At 38.8% G+C, this 21,448-nt stretch overlaps 1 protein-coding gene across 2 annotated transcripts in view; it reads right to left on the bottom strand.

Moving 5' to 3' along the window:
• Positions 1-21,448, bottom strand: part of LOC117515300 (uncharacterized protein DDB_G0271670-like) — a 49,935-nt gene that overhangs the window by 15,757 nt on the left and 12,730 nt on the right. For both annotated transcript variants that reach the window (XM_034175794.1, XM_034175795.1), the window contains 3 exons: positions 13,428-13,525; positions 13,269-13,334; positions 7,443-7,518 (listed from right to left, as the gene is read on the bottom strand). In XM_034175794.1, the coding sequence (XP_034031685.1) occupies positions 7,443-7,518; positions 13,269-13,334; positions 13,428-13,525 (240 nt within the window). The remainder of the gene's footprint in view (positions 1-7,442; positions 7,519-13,268; positions 13,335-13,427; positions 13,526-21,448) is intronic.

Below are 21,448 nucleotides of genomic sequence, written 5' to 3' on the forward strand. Positions count from 1 at the left end.
AAAAACAAAACAATGTTCAGACGCAGAGATCACAAAAAGCAAGTGAGAACTCTGAACTTTAACAGCTGTTATTTTCCAAAGGTACGAGTATTTATTTGTTCAATCTTGAGCTTAATGCAGTGTTTAAGCACAAAACGTGACTGATGAGGAGAAACAATTTCAGAAATGCAACAGAAACAACCACAATTCAGAAAAAGTTGGGACTGTATGTAAAATGAAGATAAAAACAAAAATGTTGCACCATTCCCAGTTTCTCCACTCACAGAAGCCAAACGTTCTTCCAGAGTTGTGTAATTATACTACAATAGTAGAATATAAAGAAGGGGGAAAAAAGAAAAAAAAAATACACAATATATTCGTCAATCGCAATTATTTGTCTGACAATTAATCGTCTCCAGAAATTCCTAATCGTGACAGCCCTACTTGAGATCAGAGCGCAAAATGCTTGGGGATTTTTGAAATGCGGTGTTTTCTGTATCGATTTTCTATTGCGATAATTGGTTTTGTGCAAAACCAGAGGTAATAGCATTATAATATTATTTTGGTTGGTGGTGTGCCGCAGGATTTTGTAAATATAAAAAGGGTGCCGCGGCTCAAAAAAGGTTGAAAATCACTGCATTAGACAGTACCAAATAGAGTACACTCCTTTAGTACACCCCAATAGAGCGCTTCGCTCTCAGACTGCAGGCTTACTTGTCGTTCCTAGGGTTTGTAAGAACAGAATGGGAGGCAGAGCCTTCAGCTTTCAGGCTCCTCTCCTCTGGAACCAGCTCCCAATTCGGATTAGGGAGACAGACACCCTCTCTACTTTTAAGATTAAGCTTAAAACTTTCCTTTTTGCTAAAGCTTATAGTTCCCCTGAACCATTCCTTAGTTATGCTGCTATAGACTTAGACTGCTGGGGGGTTCCCATGATGCACTGAGTGTTTGTTTTTATTCACCTCTTTTTGCTCTGTATGCACCACTCTGCATTTAATCATTAGTGATTGATCTCTGCTCTCTTCCACTGCATGTCTTTTTCTTGATTCTCTCCCCTCAGCCCCAACCAGTCCCAGCAGAAGACTGCCCCTCCCTGAGCCTGGTTCTGCTGGAGGTTTCTTCCTGTTAAAAGGGAGTTTTCCTTCCCACTGTTGCCAAGTGCTTGCTCATAGGGGGTCGTTTTGACCATTGGGGTTTTTCTGTAATTATTGTATGGCTTTTGCCTTACAATATAAAGCGCCTTGGGGCGACTGTTTGTTGTGATTTGGCGCTATATAAATAAAATTTGATTTGATTTATTTGTATGGAAAAGGTGTCATTTGTATGTATAATTTTTGCATAGTCACAGTGTTTACAACAGATATTTGTGAATTTTTCACAAATTACATTTACTTTTGCATGACGACAGATCTCTTAAGGCTCATTGATTTTTTTTTCTTTTTATGATATTGGAGACAATTTTTCTTCATTCATTGCCAATTTACATAGATGAAGGTGACATTTTTTACTCAAATCAGAATTTGTGAAGATTTATTATTCACACATTTAACTTTGGGATATTGAAGGTTTCAGAGATGGAAATCAGCATTTTGGTCCCACAGTGTCCATCTGTCACATGTACAGTCGGGAGCTCAGTCTAATATTATTAGTCATTATAAATAACCTGTCTTTTAATTATGACATTGGTCAAGTACTGATTACATGTTTATGCTTCATTGAATTTAGGGCCCCTCAGATTACTTGCAATAGATCACTTTAGAATGAAGCAGCAATGCAAGTGCAGAAGCACCAAGTGCAGTTCAATGAGTGCATGCTAAGTGCAATCAGTGTCACAGGGTGTAAATTGTAAACATGTTTATTTTGATCGGTGGCTTCAGAATCCTCATTTGGACTAGAAATCCTGAACTGTAGATATAGCCCTACTCTATAAAGCTTTCTGAAGGTGAGTCACCATGAGTTTCCTGATTTTCCGTCAACTCACATTCTTTCAAAAGCTATTTGCCAAATTAGACTTTTGATAAGTAAAAAATGCATGTGTCAATTATTCTAGGGTGTGCTGAGGTTGGCTTTAGGATGATTTCTTTTTATGCACATCCTGCTATGATCTCCCTTTAAATTCACATCCCACTCTGATAAATCAAGCTACTACATGCATGGTGGCCATATTGATTTTATTTTCTGCCTTATGAATCTTAAAAATGCCCGGTCCTTTTGTTTTCATTTTCTCAGGAGTGGTAAGGATGTTTCATATAGGTTTGCGGCATGCTCCAATAATCAAAATGCCCCCGTGGCAGCCATCTTGATTTTGGTTTCCACTAAATAACTTGTTAATATCTTGTCAATTTGTTTTCATTTTAAGATATGTTTGGGTGCTTAAAGGGACACTTTACTCATCAATGTTAACCCCTAAAATAAGAGATATTTTGAAATAGTGTCATCTTAAATAAAAACAAGATTTGCAATAGATAAGCTTAATTTTTAAAAAACTGACCAGCCTCCCATGTGCTACATGTATGAAGTCACAAGTGCTGATTTTGCACAGCCTGGTGTACATATATGTACAACCCCTGGCAAAAATTATGGAATCACCGGACTCGGAGGATGTTCATTCAGTTGTTTAATTTTGTAGAAAAAAGCAGATCACAGACATGACACAAAACTAAAGTCATTTCAAATGGTAACTTTCTGGCTTTAAGAAACACTATAAGAAATCAAGAAAAATAACTGTGGCAGTCAGTAACGGTTACTTTTTTAGACCAAGCAGAAGAAAAAAAAATATGGAATCACTCAATTCTGAGGAATAGATTATGGAATCACCCTGTAAATTTTCATCCCCAAAACTAACACCTGCATCAAATCAGATCTGCTCGTTAGTCTGCATCTAAAAAGGAGTGATCACACCTTGGAGAGCTATTGCACCAAGTGGACTGACATGAATCATGGCTCCAACATGAGAGATGTCAATTGAATCAAAGGAGAGGATTATCAAACTCTTAAAAGAGGGTAAATCATCACGCAATGTTGCAAAAGATGTTGGTTGTTCACAGTCAGCTGTGTCTAAACTCTGGACCAAATACAAACAACATGGGATGGTTGTTAAAGGCAAACATAGTGGTAGACCAAGGAAGACATCAAAGCATCAAGACAGAAAACTTAAAGCAATATGTCTCAAAAATCGAAAATGCACAACAAAACAAATGAGGAACGAATGGGAGGAAACTGGAGTCAACGTCTGTGACTGAACTCTAAGAAACCGCCTAAAGGAAATGGGATTTACATACAGAAAACTAAACGAAAGCCATCATTAACACCTAAACAGAAAAAAAACAAGGTTACAATGGGCTAAGGAAAAGCAATCGTGGACTGTGGATGACTGGATGAAAGTCATATTCAGTGATGAATCTCAAATCTGCATTGGGCAAGGTGATGATGCTGGAACTTTTGTTTGGTGCCGTTCCAATGAGATTTATAAAGATGACTGCCTGAAGAGAACATGTAAATTTCTACAGTCATTGATGATATGGGGCTGCATGTCAGGTAAAGGAACTGGGGAGATGGCTGTCATTACATCATCAATAAATGCACAAGTTCACATTGATATTTTGGACACTTTTCTTATCCCATCAATTGAAAGGCTGTTTGGGGGTGATGAAATCATTTTTCAAGATGATAATGCATCTTGCCTTACAGAAAAAACTCCTTGCAAAAAGACACATAGGGTCAATGTCATGGCCTGCAAATAGTCCGGATCTTAATCCAATTGAAAATCTTTGGTGGAAGTTGAAGAAAATGGTCCATGACAAGGCTCCAACCTGCAAAGCTGATCTGGCAACAGCAATCAGAGAAAGTTGGAGCCAGATTGATGAAGAGTACTGTTTGTCACTCATTAAGTCCATGCCTCAGAGACTGCAAGCTGTTATAAAAGCCAGAGGTGGTGCAACAAAATACTAGTGATGTGTTGGAGCGTTCTTTTGTTTTTCATGATTCCATAATTTATTCCTCAGAATTGAGTGATTCCATATTTTTTTCCCTCTGCTTGGTCTAAAAAAGTAACCGTTACTGACTGCCACTACTACTTTTTTCTTGATTTCTTATAGTGTTTCTTAAAGCCAGAAAGTTGCCATTTGAAATGACTTTAGTTTTGTGTCATGTCTGTGATCTGCTTTTTTTCTACAAAATTAAACAACTGAATGAACATCCTCCAAGGCCGGTGATTCCATAATTTCTGCCAGGGGTTGTATAGATACTGCAGTAAAAACACCTGAAAATCTTACACTTAAATTATAATGTGACATCAGAAAGTAGCAAATTATATTTCTTGCTCTTATTTATGAACATCAGTCAAATTATTAGCCTATTTTTGAGATTTTGTAAGGAGTTTTACCAATATCTCTATACATGTGTTTAAATAAAGTGATGTGAAATGCCATCACCAGAATGTAGTGCTATCAAATGCCACCAGTTGTAATATAAATAATAAGACATAAACAATGAATATACCTGTACAGTATTTAGCACAGTGCTTTAATTTTACCTCAAAATATTTTATTTTACAAAACATATTTCATAATGTTTGAATGATTTATCTATTAAAGACTAAACCTGAAAGAAATCAATGTAAGGCCTGAAAAAAGTTTCTGTAGGAAGTATTTTAGCCATGAGAGGGGGAAGGGTTTCCTTTTTAAATACTTGAAAATTGGGTCACAAGGATTGCATTTTACAGACTATCAAAATAGTCGGCGACTAATTTAATAATCAATGTCATCATTAATTTTTTTAAGCTTTGTTTTTCTCTCAAAGCTGCTGCTGTACCTTCCACCACCTTTCTGTGCTTGACGTATATGTGCAGGAGTGGTAATCTGGGTCAGCCGTGATGTCACCAGAAAAGTTATGTCCAAACAATATCATGGCAAGCCAGCAACAACGTTCCAAAGTTTGGGAACATTTTAAACAAATTAAAGACAAAAATGTGCAATAGAAAATATGCAAGGCAGAACTCGCCTTCCATGACAGTACAAAGGCGATGCAGGAGCATCTGAGAAGGAAGCGCGTTGTGGCTGATTCAGGTGCTGATGAAGAGGGACAGTCATCTTGGTAAGCTAACTGGCTAGTTAGCCATTAACGTCTTATAGTGAGATACTTACTTATATTGATAGCTGTAAACGTTAACATTAAAGACAACAATTTCATTAGCCTCAGCACACATATGTTATACAAATAATGAATGTTTAAGTTCAATGGTAAGAATATTTCATGAGGTGAAAGCTGGAACAAACTATTGAACTAAGCAAAGCCGAATTGAATGGTATGTTCCAGCTTTCACCAAATTAAATATTCGTCCCATTGAAAGAATGGAAAAACATTCATTATTTGTTTTATATAATGGATAAAATAGATCCTTGTCATTTGATATTTTAGTCAATAATAAACAACAGAAAAGGGACTTACATTTTGGTGTTCCACTGCTGCTAAAATCCAACACAAACTTTAAATAGGAGTCCAAATTGTGACATGTAGTTCGGTGATGCTGTGCACTGATTGTGTACTTCCAAAAAAAAAAAAAAAGACTTCATGTAGTTCCTCAGTCCAGCAAATAAAATCATGTCAGCTTTTTAACTTTTCATCCAAACAGTTCTTCATGGTGTAGTTCCTCAGTCCAGCGAGAAATCACATCAGCTTTTCATCTGAACGGCTTTTCGTGCTGTAGTTCCTCAGTCCAGCGAAAGATCACGTTAGCTTTTCATCTGAACGGCTCTTCAGACCTCCAGATGGCTTACAGCGGAGTGGATTTTTATGTGTGCGTGTGTGTGTTAGAAGAATTAGCACCATCAACTAGCTCCTTCAAATCATCGTCAGTTAGCAAAACAAACTCCATATGTTTAGCTAAAAACTGTCCCCAGTAGTGGCCAGGGTTCACAGTGTCCAATGGTACCAAACGTATGTAACCAAATTTCACTCTAAATGGATCCAAATTGCACTCTAAATGCAATGCAACACAAATGGGACAGATAATCCATGTCACGGGACATACAAAGGACCAATCAAATGACAAGGATACACTCAGCCATCATATAATGTGTGTTTGCTGTAACGTTATAACAGCGATGTCATGTTTGAATAGGAAATGTGACAACGCCAATGTTTTGTAATGTTTTAATGCTACGTTACACTGTAAAAAAATATGTTCCTCTACAATGGACAACTTTGTTACCAAGCCAACAACATGCACACTTCTGCAAGCAATTATCCTGAATGAAACAATCTTCAACATTGCAGGGACAACAGCTCCAGCAGGGAACCCCAGAGTTCCCTTTCTTGTGCTATACTGACCACCTCTGACTGGAGGATCCCGAGGCCATTTCGGCTGCTTGTACCCGTGATGACCCAACCGTCATAACCATAGGTGAGAGTATGAACGAAGATTGACCAGTAGATCAGGAGCTTTGCCTTTTGGCTCAGCTCCCTTTTCGTCACAACAGTAAGGTAGAGCGAATGCAACACCACCCCTGCTGCTCTGATTCTCCGGCCAATCTCATGCTCCATCATCCCCTCACTCGTGAACAAGACCTCGAGGTACTTGAACTCGTTCACTTGGGGTAAGGCCGCATTCCCTACCCAGAAGGCAATCCATCGGTTTCCTGCTGAGAACCATGGCCTCAGATTTAGAGGTGCTGATCCTCATCCCAGCCACTTCACACTCGGCTACGAACCGATCCAGTGAGTGTTGGAGGTCAATTTTAATAATTTTGTCACTGAATTAGGTTGTTTGAATTTTTACTAGATTGTATGGTATGTATGCATACATTTGGTGTTTCAGATTTTTTATTTATTATCTTTATTTATTACTTATTTATTTATTATCTTTTTGTTCCGCACTTTCAAATAAAATCCAGCTTTTGCTAACAGCAATCTGCTGTTCAGCAAAGTGCTGTACAGTTCATAAACAAGTCAAGAAAAACAACAATAATAATAATAATAATACAAAGAAGACACAAAAAGAGATGCACTGCACCATCAAATGTATTTTTTCCAACCATCTCTCCTTGGTGTACAACAGTTTTAATTAAGTGAAAATCAATGTATCTCAAGCAAGGTACAGCCAGTAACACACCATAGGATTGCTTTCTTACGTTTGGAAACGCTTAATGTAAAGCGCTGATCAGCCTTCACCAAATTTTACTCAGGAATTAGTGCTGTAGTTTGTTTAGGAATTAGTGCTGTAGTTTCTCCTATTGCTACTGTGTATAGTAGTGATGAATGGACATCAACAGCCATAACACACTCAAAAATGATGTTCTTCAAACTCCTAGACAAGCACCCAAACCAGGTAAATTTAACACATTCAGTAGTTCATGCTGGAGCTTAACTTATGTGAGCTGGACAGATGCACAAATGGAGCCTGTTGCATTATCTATGACAAATATTCAGTCCTGTTTTGATACATTCATGTGCTGAAGTCATACCATCATCAGGATCAGCCCGACGTGAACGCCTAGGCCACCGTTCGACCTGGTCATGGTCTTCTAAAAAAGGATTAAACTGCAGAGAATAATATTTCATGAATGCATTGTTTACTGCGTGTGGTTCTGACAAAAACGTTACGCATAACCTTAAAACATTCTTACACATACTGACAGACACTTCGTTTCTTCTCAAGCATGCTGCAAGTTCAGTTTTGTTCAATGTTCCATGTAGGGCTGGGCAGTATGGCCTAAAATTCATGTTGTTGCAAACCTTGAAGCACAGGTAGTAACTGTACATACTGCGATATATTCTTCAGTGTATATATTTCAATATAGCTAACATTAACTCTATGGGGTCAATGTACATCCCGATGCGCCCACTTCTGTTTTTCATATTTTTCACAATGCCACAAAATACCCGTGAAGGTTAAAAGAATGGTCTTGTCAGCCTGAAAACACTTAAAATTTTACTTAAATTTTAAAATTCTTAAATTTTACTTCAGTTAGTCCTACAGAGAAAGCTCCCACATCAATGGAGCAAATGGACATTTTTGTGCTGGAAGAAGCAAGTGATTTTTTTTTTTTTTTTTTAGATCCCTGTGAATTTGAAGACTCTGGCAGGTTTTATGTTCCTCAGACACATTTCTGCACTCTGTTGTCTTCCATGTTTATCCTGATGACTTGTTTCTATTGGATGCGCAAAGCTATGTCACAGTGTGCAGTGGTGAAAGTTGGATTTGGTTGAACTCTGACTGCTGCGGCCTGATGACAAGCAGCGGTGCGCGCTCCTGGGAGAGTGTTGTGCTAGCCAGTGGTGGGCACAGCTAACCAAAAACTTAAGGTTCAATAACCGTTAATTCGCTAACTGAAAAGTTAACTTTTACAAAGCTAAATCGATAAACACCTAAAAAATTTTGCGGAAGTTACAGTCAAACTGATAACTTTTAGTACTGACTCCAGTACTTGCAGACGTGTCACAGAATACATCCAAAGCAAGGCAGTTTTGCCTTATGATTAAAATTTGAAACAAAGTAATTCCGGACAGGTTATCAGTGTTCTATAAATTATTCTATACATTTTGTCTTAAAATGCATAGAACACTGCCATGTACTGGATGGGAGTGCGAATACCAATTGCCACACATTCACTATAGTGCTGAATCACACTTAAACAGAATTTTCAATTTTCAAACAGAATTTTCAATTTTCAAATTGCCTTTTTTTTTTACAAATGAAAAAAATGACATATTTACAAATACAGATTTATTTGTAAAAACCAACACACACATTATAGTAACTTGTGTGTTCGTTTTTACATAAATAAACCGACCAACCACTGATGACAGGAAGCTCATTTTCCCATAATGCCTTTTGGCATGTGTGTCTGTAAATGCTCAAACCTTCAAAATTAGTGCATTACTTTAAAAATAAAACATATAGCTGATACTTTCACTTTGTAAAAATGACAGAGGTGACATCAATTTCAATAACCTGTCTGGAATTAGCTTGTTTAAAGTTTTAACCATAAGTCAAAAATGCCTTGCTTTGGATGTCTTCTGCAACACGTCTGCAAGGTTGTATGGCTGTGAAAATAAATGAACTTTTTTTTTCCTCTGCCTTTCTCTCTGGTAGCCAGGTCTTCTCTGCTGGCAGAGGATTGAGGTCCACCTCTCATAGCTATCTGTCTGCTATAAAACACATAACAGACTGTGTGGAGAAAAGATTATGTTGTTTTGCCCCTGTCTTAAAGTAACCCTAATGATGTACTTGTTATTATTGCACGAATTTGTTTTTGTAGCCACTAACGACTGGGAGTGAAGCATGCTGGGGTCAGTCTGAACTGGGAGTGAAGAGCTGAGATGTTTTTGCAAGAGGAAAGAACTTTCTGATGCCTGTTGATTAAAGGAATTATGTGCGCCAGGGAGTTTGAGATGGCCACTCACCCTCCCTTCGCGCACACACTAGAAAAGAGGGGGCAGAGCCATGCTTCGATAGAGTCTGCTGCGGGTTTCGTACGAACGCCCAGCCGGTTGACAAGCGCACTCTGCCGAAGGTGTTGGCTCTCCACCTTAAAGGCGTCACGGTAAGAGAGAAAGAGATGTTTCATGCGCTGCAACCACTTGTGCTTGATGTAACTGCTTTTGTGGGGAATAAATATACACCTGTTTGTTCTAGCAAAATGCAGTCTGTGTGATCATTTCTGTGTGCTGATCTGACCGAACCTTGTTTCAAAACATTTTTGGCGTTGTCGGCAGGATACGGTTACGCTCAGACTACACACAGAAATGTCTTGTTTTAGTAGAAAGGGAAAGAAGGATGCCGAGGAGGCATCTCAACAGGAAGAAGTGGTCCCGGGGTGGGATGGGATCACTTTTAAGGAAATAGGCCAGCTTCTACGGCGACGTGGGGGACGCCCTGGGCCGTGGACTGGAGCGATTCCCACCGCGACTCCGCCAGTTTTATGTGAAATGTTGAAACGGGTGGAGGTTAAAGAGAAAGCTCCGTTGGGAGGTATTCATGAAATGATGTGGATTTGTGCGGAAGCTTGGAAAGAGCGAGTTTTAATGCTAGATACGGTTCGCTCATCAGAATGTGTTAAGTCACAAAAAGTGACAAAATTGGAGCAACAAGTAAAGCAATTGGAAATTCAGGTTAAAGAATTGGAGGATCATCTAACAACTGCTAAACAGTTGTTAGGAAAATCAGTGACATATATATCAAAAGCTACCAGAGCTAGGAGAAATAAGCAGCCACGTAATGTAAATACCAAACAGGTATGTTCATATGTGGCCGGGATGCCCCAGGATTGGGATCCTGATTGCTGGAATGGTGATATTTGGGGGGATGAGGGGGGAGATGAAGGCGGGTGGTATGATGGGGGCATAAGACCTGACCCACCACCTGGTCCGCTTTATCCCTCATTAGAAAATTTGCAAATACAGCCAATCATGCGACGACGACAAGAACAACAGGTGGTGCCACCTGTATTAGGTCCTTTAATGGACAATCACGGACATGTTAGATTGGGAGCAGATGGGCAGCCCATTCAGGGACCCATACCGCAACCTCAACCTGCTCCCAGACTAACAAATGTGATAGAAGATTACTCTCAGGAGGAAATTTCTCACATTACGGGGAAATTAAGACAAAAATCTGGAGAACCGCTAGATGCCTGGCTTAACCGCCTAGCGGAGGAGGGAGGTGAGGCAGTAACATTGGATAATGGAGATTACACTCGTTTTTCAGGCTTGAGCCTGGATAGCCGTGTGAATACAGAGTTTCGAGGTGTAGGGAGAGCAATGGGAGAAGCGGATGCATTCCCATTGGTGGATATGTATGCGGTAGCAGCTCAGGGAGTGTTTCCTAGCTATCATGATTGGCCTGAAATTAAAGGGCAATGGGTAACGTTGAAAGATGCTGTTAATCGCTTGACCAGGTTGTGCACTCGTGAGTCAGTTTCCCGAGCAGCTAATGTTAACATACATGATGGAGAGGTGCCTAAAATCATACGGGATGCTATAATACGTGATGCGCCGCCCCATTATCGGGCTGCAGTGCTAACCATACTGTTGGGAGCAGCAGAATTGACATTTACTGCTATTAAGACTCGCCTGTTAGAGTTGGCGTCATTAGGAGATTGGACAGTATGTGCACTACAAACTATTCATGCAGAAGCTCAAAGAGAAAGATTTCAGCGTATAGTTACTGCAGGGAACTACTATGATTGGAGACGGATTTGGAATATAACTAATGCTTTATGGCTAAAGTTACATCCAGAATTTACACAATGCAATGAAACAGTGTGTACTGGGCATTGGACCCAGTACAATGTGACACAACCAAAGGTTGTTTGTAAATATCAGGTATTACCTGTAATAACGGCTACTGGTTATTGGTTTTTGCATATGGACGGAGAGTGGTTAGAACCAAAAACCAATACGACTTTTGATACTAAAATGTGTGACATCACTGATAAAGGAATGGCCTGTGTGCTGCAAACTGGATATGCTAATCCATGTCTAACCGACTCAGAGGTTGTACTTTGTGATTGGACTAGGGAAACACCCAGAGAAATGTTGTGGCAAGTTGGCCCACATGCTCTGTGTGTCGCAACAATGAAAAATAATTCACAGGTACCTTCGGTTCCGTATACTGGCTGCCTGAACAATGTGCACCTATGGTATTGGGGAGACCGGACGTATCGTTTGACTAATTATTCTGTATCAAGTCGGCTGACTTCGGTACAATGGGATGTATTGCATTCCCCATGGAGTCTTTCCCTGGAGCGTTTCAAATGCGCATTGGAACAATCTACGGAAATTCAGCAATTAATAGAGTCACATACGTCCAACGTCTCCAGTCTCATGGTGTCTACATTGATAGCTAGCGAACGGGTAAAACATGTGGCAAAATTAGTACAGCAAGCGTCAGCACACCATTGGTGGGATATCTTTTCAGGGATGTCCATCACTGCCAGGAGTACCTTAGTGCCACCTTTAATAGTGTTAGTAATAGCAATATGTGTTATGACTTTTTGTAATATTTTTACATGTATGTATGTTATACGATTAAGACGGGAAGTGGAATGGGTGATATTTCAACGAATGAGATGAAATTGATTTTGTTGATTCATGATCTCTTTGGAGTAAACCAATATATTGTTTGGAACAGGTATAATCAAGACTATATTACTCAAAATTTTGTTTGTGAATCACTAGAAGAAATGTGGGAAATGCTATGGCAGGACATAATCGTTGGAATAGGCTGGAGCCCAGCATTACCTGAATCTGCTAGTGGTTACATAAATTGACTGGTGCAAAACACCAAGAGTGGAATGTGTGGAGAAAAGATTATGTTGTTTTGCCCCTGTCTTAAAGTAACCCTAATGATGTACTTGTTATTATTGCACAAATTTGTTTTTGTAGCCACTAACGACTGGGAGTGAAGCATGCTGGGGTCAGTCTGAACTGGGAGTGAAGAGCTGAGATGTTTTTGCAAGAGGAAAGAACTTTCTGATGCCTGTTGATTAAAGGAATTATGTGCGCCAGGGAGTTTGAGATGGCCACTCACCCTCCCTTCGCGCACACACTAGAAAAGAGGGGGCAGAGCCATGCTTCGATAGAGTCTGCTGCGGGTTTCGTACGAACGCCCAGCCGGTTGACAAGCGCACTCTGCCGAAGGTGTTGGCTCTCCACCTTAAAGGCGTCACGGTAAGAGAGAAAGAGATGTTTCATGCGCTGCAACCACTTGTGCTTGATGTAACTGCTTTTGTGGGGAATAAATATACGCCTGTTTGTTCTAGCAAAATGCAGTCTGTGTGATCACTTCTGTGTGCCGATCTGACCGAACCTTGTTTCAAAACACAGACAAAAGCTAAATTGTATGATTTGGCTTTGCAGATGTTTTTAACTGTTAAGCTTTATTCACTGTTAAGCTTTATTCACTATGCCCGCAAAAACATGTTTGCGGTCTGAAAGTTATCGGAAGTAAATTTAGCAGAAGTTAATTGGTCCGCTGATGGTTTTCAAAGTTATCTGAAAAGCTAATCAGCTAACAAAAAAGCTAGCTTCGCTAATTAGCAGTTAGTGGGTTAGCAGAACTATGCCCACCACTGGCGCTAACATGGTTTTTGCTATTTTTCTCACTGAAAATAATGAGTTATAAAGCGATGCGCAATACATTTAAGGTCCTGAATACGTTTGGGGTAAAAAGCCTGTTCGATATACAGACAACAAGGTAGTGATGGTCACCCAGCGCTACTGTTTATACAACAGAGATCAGTTCCATTTACTCTGAAATATTAAATGCAAGTGAACAATGTTCTTACCCTGTCGTCATGCCGGTGCCTCTGTTGACACTGTTGAGATGATGCCAACTCTTCATCAAACTGGTCCTTAATAAACAAAGGGGATGATTACTATTTACAGGTACAAAACACTGCAACAATGACTGGAGTGTTATCGACTGCACAAGTACAAATCCTTACCTGTAGACTTCGGGCAAATGCCTCATCTTCCTCCATCTGTACTGTGCGAACAAAATCCTCCTCAGAATCACTGATAATGATGACAGCCTCAACCGCTTCTACATAAAAGAATTAGACGAAAGTAAAATCTATCCTGCAATTTTAATCAAATAAATTGCATATAAAGATCAAGTTTGCTCTATTCCTGAACTCGGGCGTCATCTCTCCAACAAAATTGTACTACTAAAATTCACTATTCATTCATTTATGAGATGTTGCATCCATCTTCAATTAATGATTCAAGTACTTCATTATACACATGATTCTGCCATAGAAACTCAAAGGCCACAGGTAGTGAACAGTAACAATGTACAAATCAGGGAATTATTTGTGCTCTGAACAAACATGATATGTGCTAAAAAACGTGGATGTAGTATGAACTGCAAACACATAAAAATCTCCAATATATTTACCCATAACACCTTAATCTGGACAATGCATTTTCAAACTTGACTTCAACAGAAAAGATTTGTAATTTTATGCTGAAAGTGAGCCACGGAAAAAACAAAAAAAAAACTGCACATTTTTGGCAACGCCTGAAGCCCCTGGCGGCGGGTCTGGGGTCCCCCCCCCCCCTAAAAAAATTGAAATCTCAGATGCATTCTGGCAGTCTTGTATAAAGTACCTCAAAATGATACTTGAGTGAAGGTACAAGTATCTTACCATAAAATTACTTTGGTAAAAGTAAAATATTACTTGAGTAAAAGTTTTAAAATTTCTGACATTTACTGCACTTAAGCATTAAAACTAAATTTCTCATATAAAATGTACTTTAAGTAAAAGTATTGAGTAAAACTAAAATCCAAAACAAGTGGCAAGTGAAACGATGACACGAAAAGAAAGCCAGTGTGGTATCTGGAGAAACCAGGAGGGGGCCTCAGCCCCTATAAAAGGCTGAATCTGCCTCTGGCGGAGCAGTTGGTGTTGGTGACGGGATGAGCGAGCAACAGGTGGATGGAAATAGCTGTAAATAAAGTTGCTGTTCTTGTTCTGATGACGCTCAGTCTTTTTCCTGGAAGATCCACACACATTTCTGTTAAACACAACAGGCAGGCTCTTGTGAAACAGATCAGCCCTTTATAGCTACACAGTTGTGCCAAATTTAAGGAAAAGCAAAAAAGCAAAAAAACAATGCAAGCGTCATCACCACCAACCACTGCATAGCAACAAAACGCAGCGCTCTTTGCGCTCTCAAATCAAAAATGTGGTGATGCTTTTAGGCACTGGATTTCCATTGAAATTTCATATAAAATAAATAAAACAGCCACGCTGGCCAGTTTTGTCAGTACTGAAGTTAACTCCAGCAAGAGCCGGCCCGTCTATGCGTCTGTGCGTCTGCGTATGTGTGTTTGGAGTCCAAAGCACAGATGGCCCTCTTTTCACCCTCCAGTCACCTCTTCCTCAGCTAGGACACAGATTCAACCTGTCATCTTTTATTATTATTTTTATTTTGTCTTTTAACTTGTTTAACTTTCCTTTTTGCTAAAGCTTATAGTTAGGGTTGGATCAGGTGACACTGAACCATCCCTTAGTTATGCTGCTATACACTTAGACTGCTGGGGAGTTCCCATGATGCACTGAGTGTTTCTTTTTATTCACCTCTTTTTGCTCTGTATGCACCACTCTGCATTTAATCATTAGTGATTGATCTCTGCAGTCTTCCACTGCATGTCTTTTTCCTGATTCTCTCCCCTCAGCCCCAACCAGTCCCAGCAGAAGACTGCCCTGAGCCTGGTTCTGCTGGAGATTTCTTCCTGTTAAAAGGGAGTTTTTCCTTCCCACTGTCGCCAAGTGCTTGCTCATAGGGGGTCATTTTGACCGTTGGGGTTTTTCTGTAATTACTGTATGGCTTTTGCCTTACAATATAAAGCACCTTGGGGCAACCGTTTGTTGTGATTTGGCGCTATATAAATAAAATTGATTTGATTTGTTTTATGTCAAACACGGCACTTGCTGCAGAGGTGAAAGGCAGACCCCTGTGCTGTGGCTGAAGAGGACATCTCTTCCCGGTACGGTGCACCGCTGCTTTCACCTCTGCAAACAGGCATTGCTGAATCAAATGTCTTCTACTTTTATATTGTAGCAACAAGTAACAAAGATGGTTTACGGAAATGTATCAGAGTAAGCAAGTATACATTTTACTGAGGAAATGTAGTAAAAGTGAAAGTCGCCAGAAATGTAAATAATGAAGTACAGATACGGCAAAATTCTACATAAATACAGTAGCAAAATAGTTCTAATTCATTACAACACTGAACTCTGGTAAATTTTCAGGTCTATTTACCCACCAAAAAAATATCCCAAAAAAATTTTTTTTTTTTGTTGGGTCAAGTCAATTTTTCCACCCCAGAAAAGTCTCTTTTCACACAACTTGTACCATCACAATACAAGTTGTGTGAAAAGACTATTTTCCCATATTGGCAAGATGACAAAACTATAATGCAGTCTGTCACATGGATTAGAATACGGTGTGAGACCACATATTCACATTGGACTGTTACTGTTCTCTCTCTAGATTTATCTCAACATGTGACTTCAGCAATTTCTGCTTTTATAGCCACTGATAGACTGCATTTATATAGTACTTTTCATCTGCATCAGATGCTCAAAGCACTTTACAACAATAATGCCTCACATTCACCCTGATGTGAGGCTGCTGCCATGCAAGGTGCCCACTACACACCAGAAGCAACTAGGGGATTAAGTTCCTTGCCCAAGGGCCCTTAGTGATTTTCCGGTCAGGCTGGGTTTGAACCGAGGATCCTCTGGTCTCAAGCCCAACGCATAACCACAAGACCATCAACTCCCCTAACAGCAATCGTGTCTTAAAATGAACAAAAAAATAAAATCTGACACAAGTAAAGCTGCACCTGTTGTTCACCAAGTCACCAATAAAACTTTTAGTTCTCAGAAAGACTGATTTGGGTTTAACTTAGATTCTTATTCACTTCTATAAATGGGAAACGCAATTAACAGTACAGTATTTTTTAACAGTACTGGAGTGTTCCATCCAGTCCTGACATCAGCATTTCTGGGTGCACAACTTAAATGTGGTGCAAAACGACGCATAAACCTTTTTCACGTCAATATCTGACTTCTATGAGCATGTTAAATGTTTATACTTTCCTCCACATGAATACTTCAAGCCCATGCAACAGAAGAAACCATAAAATGCAGATTTAGCAGGCTAACATATCACAGTTTGAAGTAAATTCATCCCAAGGACAGATTTCGATTTGTGTGAAATAACTTGAATAACGACAATTGACAACAAATTCCATCAATAACATGAAAACAATAAGATCAAAGACTTGCCAAGAGTGTTAGCTCAATACAACATGGAGCGCATGCAAAACAACACAGTGCATTACTGCCTCCAGGTGTTTGGGTGTGGAGCATTAATGATTGTGGCGTATGAAAAATAACTCAGCAACATTCACCATGTAAGTAAAAAACCCAGATTTCCTGGGATTCCCAGAAAACTTCCACCACTGTCCCTTGCACAGTAAGATTAATTAGCTCTTTAGCTGTGCTCCTTAACACTGTGTGTGTCTTATAAATAAATTATGTGGTGATTCAATTAATTTTGATTAATCTTCTTCCATGAAGTGGTAAATGCAACACACTCTTGTGTAACTTGCATACAATTTTATTTCTTCTTTTACCCCTATTCCACAGAGCGCCATTCCTTCCTGTTTCATTCTGAAAAGCAAATCGGGGCATGTTTTGAACTTATTGGTCCATCTTTTGTCAATTTTGAACAAACCTGACATACACAGTAGTTATAGCCATCATCTACACCAGTTTTGAAATTGAGATGAAATTTTCAAGCTATTCAAAAATTTAATTCCCATTTGCCAAATAAGTGTCATTACTCAGTCACTTCCAGGTGTTTGCAGTCTTAACAGCTTCAATCATGTTCAAACATCTTTAGGGTAGTCCTCGTGAGTGCCGCTTGATACTTGTTTGAGTGTCCTCCATCAGGGTAAAAATCTGAAGAAAAAGCAGTGTTTGTCCCAGTTCTCACTGTTTGTTTTTGCAAGTTGCCAGGTATGTACTTTATAAGGCAGCCAGTTGCCAGGGCTGCACTTTATAATTCAGCCTGATAGGAGGCATGCAGTTTCATCCCTTTCTAGCAATTTTTCTGGATCATGGGGGATCATAACAGAACAGAGTGAAAGCATGGTGAACGCTCCTAAAAATGGCCCCTTCGCACCAAAAATCAAATTTATGGTACAGACAAGTGTAATATGTCAAATTAAAGCTGTTACTCTGTAGAATTCAGAAATGTATCTATTTTATAAATCAGATTTATTTTCAAAAGTGGACATATTTAATACACCTAAGTAAATAAACATCTTTAAAATGAGGTAAAAATCAGAAAATATAGTTTTTTTTCAATTTTCATGGCCATATAAAATCAATTTTTTATATAATATTTGACATTTTTTCTTACTTTTGACATAGCTATGCATTGCATTAATAAAAAAAAAACAGTTGAAGGGGATTCAAAATAGAAATTCAAGGTACAGTTAAGTCAAAGTTCGATCAAAATATACATTTTTATAAAATACTGGCTTGTGAGCCATGTTTATTAACTTGATATTAAAAAGTGGAGCTTTCTGTTACCATTTTTTTTCCAGTTTTATTTGATGAAAGTAATAAATAGTTTAAAAAATTTGGCTCATAATTTGTGATGGTTTAAATAATTTGGAAAATATAAAAAGGTCAAAAATTGACCAGAGACTAATTTTCACCATCATGTTGACGTAAGGGACAGACATTTACATTCAAGCCTGACTCAGCAGGAATAATAATAATAATACACAGTTTTAACTTTTCTGCAATTGTTCCAGGTCTTTGGTAATAGAAAAGATGATTTATTTAATATTACTACGGTTTTCTTTAAAAAATATCAATACAAATCCTCTGAAAAATTGATGTTGATGTAATGGACAGACAATGGGCCATCCATCTTTGGATGCATGGCTTTACAAAACTTTCAATTTTTCTCAATTTTTTTATGTAGTATAGTCCAAAACTAGTACTAAACTAGTACTAAACTTATTTTTTGCAGCAAAATTGATATAATAAACACAAATTTGCATATTTACCAGGCTTTTGAAGCAGTATCTACTAGGGGTGCTGGAAAAAAATCGATTCACGTCCAAATCGTGATTCTTATTTATTAAGATTCTGAATCGTCCCAAAATGTCCAAGAATCGATTTTTAAAATCGAGCTAATTCAGCCAGCACCGTCTTCGATGAAGGCAAATGTTTGGGCGCATTTTGGATTTTATTATTTGTCGCGTAACAAGGAGCTTGATATGACTTATGCAGTGTGCAAAATCTACAAAATGAAAGTCAAGTACTTTGGGAACACTTCAAATCCTCAAGTCCACATGCTACGCCATCACCTGGAGCTAAAAGAAGTGGAGGAGCGGTCTCTGCCGACTACACAAATTCATTTGAAAGCTTGACTCTTAGTCTTGTCCATCCAAATTGGAAGTCCCAAAAACCAGTTTTATTTGTTATTATCTATCGTCCACCTGGTCGTTACTGTGAGTTTCTCTGTGAATTTTCAGACCTTTTGTCTGACTTAGTGCTTAGCTCAGATAAGATAATTATAGTGGGTGATTTTAACATCCACACAGATGCTGAGAATGACAGCCTCAACACTGCATTTAATCTATTATTAGACTCAATTGGCTTTGCTCAAAATGTAAATGAGTCCACCCACCACTTTAATCATATCTTAGATCTTGTTCTGACTTATGGTATGGAAATTGAAGACTTAACAGCATTCCCTGAAAACTCCCTTCTGTCTGATCATTTCTTAATAACATTTACATTTACTCTGATGGACTACCCAGCAGTGGGGAAGTTTCATTACACTAGAAGTCTTTCAGAAAGCGCTGTAACTAGGTTTAAGGATATGATTCCTTCTTTATGTTCTCTAATACCATATACCAACACAGTGCAGAGTAGCTACCTAAACTCTGTAAGTGAGATAGAGTATCTCGTCAATAGTTTTACATCCTCATTGAAGACAACTTTGGATGCTGTAGCTCCTCTGAAAAAGAGAGCTTTAAATCAGAAGTGCCTGACTCCGTGGTATAACTCACAAACCCGCAGCTTAAAGCAGATAACCCGTAAGTTGGAGAGGAAATGGCGTCTCACTAATTGAGAAGATCTTCACTTAGCCTGGAAAAAGAGTCTGTTGCTCTATAAAAAAGCCCTCCGTAAAGCTAGGACATCTTACTACTCATCACTAATTGAAGAAACTAAGAACAACCCCAGGTTTCTTTTCAGCACTGTAGCCAGGCTGACAAAGAGTCAGAGCTCTATTGAGCCGAGTATTCCTTTAACTTTAACTAGTAATGACTTCATGACTTTCTTTGCTAATAAAATTTTAACTATTAGAGAAAAAATTACTCATAACCATCCCAAAGACGTATTGTTATCTTTGGCTGCTTTCAGTGATGCTGGTATTTGGTTAGACTCTTTCTCTCCGATTGTTCTGTCTGAGTTATTTTCATTAGTTACTTCCTCCAAACCATCAACATGTCTATTAGACCCCATTCCTACCAGGCTGCTCAAGGAAGCCCTACCATTAATTAATGCTTCGATCTTAAATATGATCAATCTATCTTTATTAGTTGGCTATGTACCACAGGCTTTTAAGGTGGCAGTAATTAAACCATTACTTAAAAAGCCATCACTTGACCCAGCTATCTTAGCTAATTATAGGCCAATCTCCAACCTTCCTTTTCTCTCAAAAATTCTTGAAAGGGTAGTTGTAAAACAACTAACTGATCATCTGCAGAGGAATGGTCTATTTGAAGAGTTTCAGTCAGGTTTTAGAATTCATCATAGTACAGAAACAGCATTAGTGAAGGTTACAAATGATCTTCTTATGGCCTCAGACAGTGGACTCATCTCTGTGCTTGTTCTGTTAGACCTCAGTGCTGCTTTTGATACTGTTGACCATAAAATTTTATTACAGAGATTAGAGCATGCCATAGGTATTAAAGGCACTGCGCTGCGGTGGTTTGAAACATATTTATCTAATAGATTACAATTTGTTCATGTAAATGGGGAATCTTCTTCACAGACTAAGGTTAATTATGGAGTTCCACAAGGTTCTGTGCTAGGACCAATTTTATTCACTTTATACATGCTTCCCTTAGGCAGTATTAGTAGACAGCATTGCTTAAATTTTCATTGTTACGCAGATGATACTCAGCTTTATCTATCCATGAAGCCAGAGGACACACACCAATTAGCTAAACTGCAGGATTGTCTTACAAGACAAAGACATGGATGACCTCTAATTTCCTGCTTTTAAACTCAGATAAAACTGAAGTTATTGTACTTGGCCCCACAAATCTTAGAAACATGGTGTCTAACCAGATCCTTACTCTGGATGGCATTACCCTGACCTCTAGTAATACTGTGAGAAATCTTGGAGTCATTTTGATCAGGATATGTCATTCAATGCGCATATTAAACAAATATGTAGGACTGCTTTTTTGCATTTGCGCAATATCTCTAAAATTAGAAAGGTCTTGTCTCAGAGTGATGCTGAAAAACTAATTCATGCATTTATTTCCTCTAGGCTGGACTATTGTAATTCATTATTATCAGGTTGTCCTAAAAGTTCCCTGAAAAGCCTTCAGTTAATTCAAAATGCTGCAGCTAGAGTACTGACAGGGACTAGAAGGAGAGAGCATATCTCACCCATATTGGCCTCTCTTCATTGGCTTCCTGTCAATTCTAGAATAGAATTTAAAATTCTTCTTCTTACTTATAAGGTTTTGAATAATCAGGTCCCATCTTATCTTAGGGACCTCATAGTACCATATCACCCCAATAGAGCACTTCGCTCTCAGACTGCAGGCTTACTTGTAGTTCCTAGGGTTTGTAAGAGTAGAATGGGAGGCAGAGCCTTCAGCTTTCAGGCTCCTCTCCTCTGGAACCAG

The sequence above is a fragment of the Thalassophryne amazonica genome, chromosome 8 (genome assembly GCF_902500255.1).
Source record: "Thalassophryne amazonica chromosome 8, fThaAma1.1, whole genome shotgun sequence".
In the NCBI taxonomy this organism is placed as follows: Eukaryota; Metazoa; Chordata; class Actinopteri; order Batrachoidiformes; family Batrachoididae; genus Thalassophryne; species Thalassophryne amazonica.